The sequence below is a fragment of the Galeopterus variegatus genome, unplaced genomic scaffold (assembly GCF_000696425.1).
Source record: "Galeopterus variegatus unplaced genomic scaffold, G_variegatus-3.0.2 Scaffold13914, whole genome shotgun sequence".
NCBI classification, from domain to species: Eukaryota; Metazoa; Chordata; class Mammalia; order Dermoptera; family Cynocephalidae; genus Galeopterus; species Galeopterus variegatus.
The window spans coordinates 16,763-22,063 of record NW_007740025.1 but is presented as its reverse complement, the minus strand read 5'-3'; the positions used below and the strand labels follow the sequence as shown (position 1 = coordinate 22,063).

General features: G+C 36.2%; 1 protein-coding gene across 1 annotated transcript; it reads left to right on the top strand.

Moving 5' to 3' along the window:
- Positions 1–853: 853 nt before the first annotated feature.
- LOC103581776 (40S ribosomal protein S7-like) lies at positions 854–1,461 on the top strand. The gene is given in 2 exon segments (XM_008563529.1): positions 854–1,036; positions 1,038–1,461. Coding segments are annotated over 2 exon segments (585 nt in total). The 3' UTR covers positions 1,440–1,461.
- Positions 1,462–5,301: the final 3,840 nt, after the last annotated feature.

Here is a 5,301-nt window from a genome sequence, read left to right as displayed (position 1 = left end):
AGTAAGGTATATTGAGTATGAGGCAGGTAGTATCTCAATAATATTACCTTTTTTTTTTTTTTCCATCACAGGCATTGGGCAGCCCATTCGTTTTGAAGGCCTTACATAATTTTTATTTAGATCTTGTTTTTAGTAAAAATTTGCCTTAGCATTTTTCCATTCATTTTCTGCAGGGGGAAAAGTGTTCTCTCTCAGGCACAGAAAAAGCCCTTCACTTCCTTCTTTTGTATGAGGTAAATAGGGTTGCTTACAAACTCTCAGAGGACTTTGCGGTGTGCTTTTGCACCCTAGTATAAATGTGGGGTCGGGGTAGTGAAGATTCAGGGTGAGCATGTTGATTTCACATTATTTATAGATAATGCCATTTTAGGCTTTCGAGTTATAGGGCAGATTGAGTCCATAGAACATAATAGAGGCTGAGTTTATGAGGTAACAAAATATCCAGTGGGAATGAAAAATATATTTCAAAGTCATTCAACCAGGTGTGGGAGAAAAAAAAAAAAAAAAAAAGTTGACCTTACAGAGACAGAGAGTAGAACAGGGGTTACCAGACACTGGGAAGGGGACATGGGAAGGGAAAACAGGGAAAGACTGGCCAACGTGTAGGAAATTACAATTAGACATGAGGAATAAGTTCTGGTGTTCTATTGCACAGTAGGGTGACTATATATAAGGTTTTATATCTTACATAATAGCTAGAGGAGAGGCTTTTGAATGTTTTTCCACAAAGAAATGATAAATGCATGGGGTAATGAGTACATTAACTACCCTGATATGATCATTATACAGCATATATATGCATTAAATCATCAGATTGTGCTCTTCCTAAGCCGGTGCTCAACAAGGAGAAGCCATGTTCGGCTGGAGCGCCAAGATGGTGAAGCCCAAGTGCGAGAAGCCGGACGAGTTCGAGTCCAGCATCTCCCAGGCGCTGCTGGAGCTGGAGATGAGCTCGGACCTGAAGGCTCAGCTGCAGGAGCTGAACACCACAGCGGCCAGGGAAGTTGAGGCTGGTGGTGGTCGGAAAGCTATCATAAATCTTTGTTCCGGTTCCTCAACTGAAATCCTTCCAGAAAATCCAGGTCCGGCTAGTATGCGAACTGGAGAAAAAGTTCAGTGGGAACCACGTTCTCTTTACTGTTCAGAGGAGAATTCTGCCAAAGCCAACTCGAAAAAGCCATACAAAAAATAAGCAAAAGCATCCCAGGAGCTGCACGCCGACAGCCGTGCACGATGCCCTCCTTGAGGACTTGGTCATCCCCAGTGAAATTGTGGGCAAGAGAATCCGTGTGAAACTAGATGGCAGCCAGCTCTTAAAGGTGCACTTGGACAAAGCACAGCAGCACACTGAGGAACACACGGTTGAAACTTTTTCTGGCGTCTATAAGAAGCTCAAGGACAAGGATGTTAATTTTGAATTTCCAGAGTTTCAGTTGTAAACAAAAATGAGTAAATAAAATATACTCACAGTAAAAAAAAAAAAAAGAAAAAAATCGGATTATGCCCCATGAGCATACACAATTACAAGGGTCAATTAAAACAATAAAAAAAGTTAAAGAGGTAGAGAATTTTAAAAGCAGCAAGAGAAAAGCATCAACTTACCTATAAGAACACCCTCATTAGACTATCAGTGGATTCTCAGCAAAAACCTTGTAAACCAGGAGAAAATAGAATGACTTGTCTAAAATGCAGGCAGGAAGGAAGGAAGGAAGGAAGGAAGGGGAAAGAAAGGAGAAAATAGAATGACTTGTCTAAAATGCAGGCAGGAAGGAAGGAAGGAAGGAAGGAAGGAAGGAAGGAAGGAAGGGGAAAGAAAGAGAGAGAGAGAGAGAGAGAAAGAAGGAAAGAAAGAAAGAAAGAAGGAAAGAAAGAAAGAAAGAAAACAAAAGAAAACAAAGAAAAATACTGCCAGCTAAGAAAACTATACCTAAAAAACTGTCTTGCAGAAAGAAAGGGAAAACAAAATCTTTCCCAGACAAACATAAGCTGAGGGAATTTATCACACTAATCTGCCTTACATGAAATGCTTAAGAGAGTTCTTCAAATGGAAACAAAAGGATAAAAATTAATACCATGGAAAGATATTCCTTGCTCATAAGTTGGAAAAATTAATATTTTTAAATGTTCATACTACCCAAAGCAATATACAGACATAATGCAATTCCTATCAAAATCCCAATGGTATTTTTCAGAGAAATAGAAAAAAACAATCCGAACATTTGTGTGGAACCAGAAATGAATAGCCAAAACAATTCTGATAAAAAAAGCAAAGTTGGAGGCACCACACTTCCTGATTTAAAATTATATTACAAAGCTACAGTAATCAAAACAGCATAATACTGGTGTAAAAGTAGACACGTAGATGAGTGTAACAAAATAGGGCACCTAGGAATAAATAGAAACATATGTAGTCAACTAATGTTTTGGCAAGAGCGCCCAGAGGATACATTGGGAAAGGACAGTCTCTTTAATAAATGGTGCTGGGAAAACTGGAATACCACATGCAAAAGAAAGAAATTGGACTTTTATCTTACACCATACACACAAACCAACTCAAAATGGACAAACGACCTGAATATGAGATCTGAAAGTATAAAACTCCTAGAAGAGAACATAAGGAAAAATCTCCTAGACATTGACCTTGGAAATGAATTTTTGAATATCACCCTGAAAGCTCAGGCTACAAAAGCAAAAATAAATAAGTGGGATTACACTGAACTAAAATATTCTGCACAGCAAAGGACACAATCACAAAATGAAATGGCAGCTATGGATTGGGAAAAAATATCCGCAAACCATATATCTGATAAGGGGTTAATATCCAAAATGTATATTCATACAACTCAATAGTAGAAAAACAAATGACCTGATTAAAAAACTGGCAAGAGACCTGAATATACATTTCTCTAAAGAAGGTATAAAAATGGTCAATAGGTATATGTAAATGTGCTCAACATCATTAGTCATCAGGGAAACCACTATGAGATACCACCTCACACTCATTAGGAAGGCAATTATGAAAAAAGGCATAAGATTAAAAAATGGTGGCAAGGGAGAACAGGGAACCCTCGTACACTGTTGATGGGCCATATGGAAAACAGTATGGAGGTTTCTAAAGAAATTAAAAATAGAACTGCCATATGACCCAGCATTCCCTCTATTGGATATATACTCAAGGGAAATAAAATTACTACTTTGCAAAAATATCTGCACTCCTATGTTTACTGCAGCATTATTCACAATAGCAAAGATATGGAAACAACCTAAATGTCCATCAGCAGACAGATGGATAAAGAAGCTGTGGTATATATACACAATGAAATATTATTCAATTTTGAAAAAGGAGATCCTGTTATCTGCCACACGTGGATGGGCCTGGAGGACATTATGCTAAGTGATATCAACTAGACACAGAAAGAAAAATATTGCATGATTTCAATTATACATGGAATCTAAAAATAAAGACTCAAACAGAGAGAGAACAAAACAGTGGTTATTGGAGGTGAGGAGAAGAGTGGGGAAGAAATGGGGAGATTTAGATCTGAGGACACAAAACAGCAGGATGAACAAGGCTAGAGATCTCATGTACAACGTGAGGATCACAGGTGTCAAAATTGTACTGTATTTGGAATTTTCGCTAAATGGGTAGATTTTAGCTGTGCTTGCCACAAAAACAACAACAAAAAGGATAACTATGTGAGATGATGAATATGTTAATTTGCTTCACTATAGTAACCACTGTACCATGTATATGCATCCCATAACATCATGTCATATAACTTAAAAAGACACAGAAAGAAAAAGAAAATAAATAAATAAATTAACAGCCAATACACACTTAATCACATGACTATAAAACAGTGGAATGGTGAAGAGAAGTTTGTGAATTTGATTTAGACGCAAGTGTTTGAAATTTTTTAGGCCCTGGGCATGTGCTGATTTCCCAAGCTACTTACAATATCTTTAATGAGTTCCACATGCCATATTCCCTCTCTTGTGCATAAGGCATGTGGAATAGTTTCTGAGATGGTGAGTTGCAGCAGCAATGAAGAGATAGGTGAGTGATTCCTAAAAGCTACTCTATGTTGGGTGGTGACTAGGGAAGGAAAGGATGTTTCAGAAGACTCATGTAACATTGTGAAGATTGATGGTGTACATGTTAAATAATAAGACTATTGGAATATGACAATAAAAACATTTGTTGAGAAGACACTCAGGCTGTAATCTTGATGTTGATAGAAGCAGAGTCAAAGTGAAACATCTTCAAATTTCTAAATCAGGTATTAAAAAGGTCTGGATACTAAAGCTTATTCATCTATCATGAAAAAATTTCTTATGCTTTGACATAGGAATTACAAAATCTTTTTTAAAAAAATGTAATTTGGACATCCTTAACTATTTAGTTCTCATTTAATATTTAAAAATTTAAAATGGTTACCATAAAAGGGGGCTACAAGTGAATTTCATGGTCAGTGAACCAAGTGATTTGTTCAAAGGTCAAAATCAGAAAGCTCTAAAATGCATGCTAAAGAACACAAAGAGCATGGTATTTTGGATTCATTTAGTGCATGATCACATAGCCTTATATACTGCCTTACAAATAAATTTAATATTTCTTAAAGACATTGGTTCTATTCAACAAATTTTAATTTCACTATTTTGGATTCATTTAGTGCATGATCACATAGCCTTATATACTGCCTTACAAATAAATTTAGTATTTCTTAAAGACATTGGTTCTATTCAACAAATTTTAATTTCATTGGTTATATTCCTAGTGTGAATACAGTAACTGGCACATTCTAGGAGCTCAATAAAGTACCTGCCATCGAATGAGTTTATTTTTCAAACTTTGAGGAGAATATATTTTCTTTCTCTGCACATCTTTTTATGTAACCATTGAAATCCTTATATTTGGAACGTTGTTTAATGGAAGTCTTTATATTGATTACACTGTCATTAGCAATGAAGTATATTGCTGATAAGATACAATATGGCTGATTCTCCAAGTAGTAGGTTCTAAAAGAGGATATTCTGTGTAGCTAGAACATACACTAATTTGCATTGTCAGTAGCTTTCTGTGACCCTCAACAATTTATTTAACCTCTCTATGACATAAATTTTTCATCTGTGAAATGAGAATAATATTACCACTCTCCTGACTACTTCACGGGGATAGTATTTCCATACCTGAGATAATGGCTATAAGTCATTTGGAGCTCACTGGAGAAAAGCATTATTTAATTACAATTGTAATTATTTCTTAGAAAGAGTTAATGATGATGAGGGGAGGAAGAGATG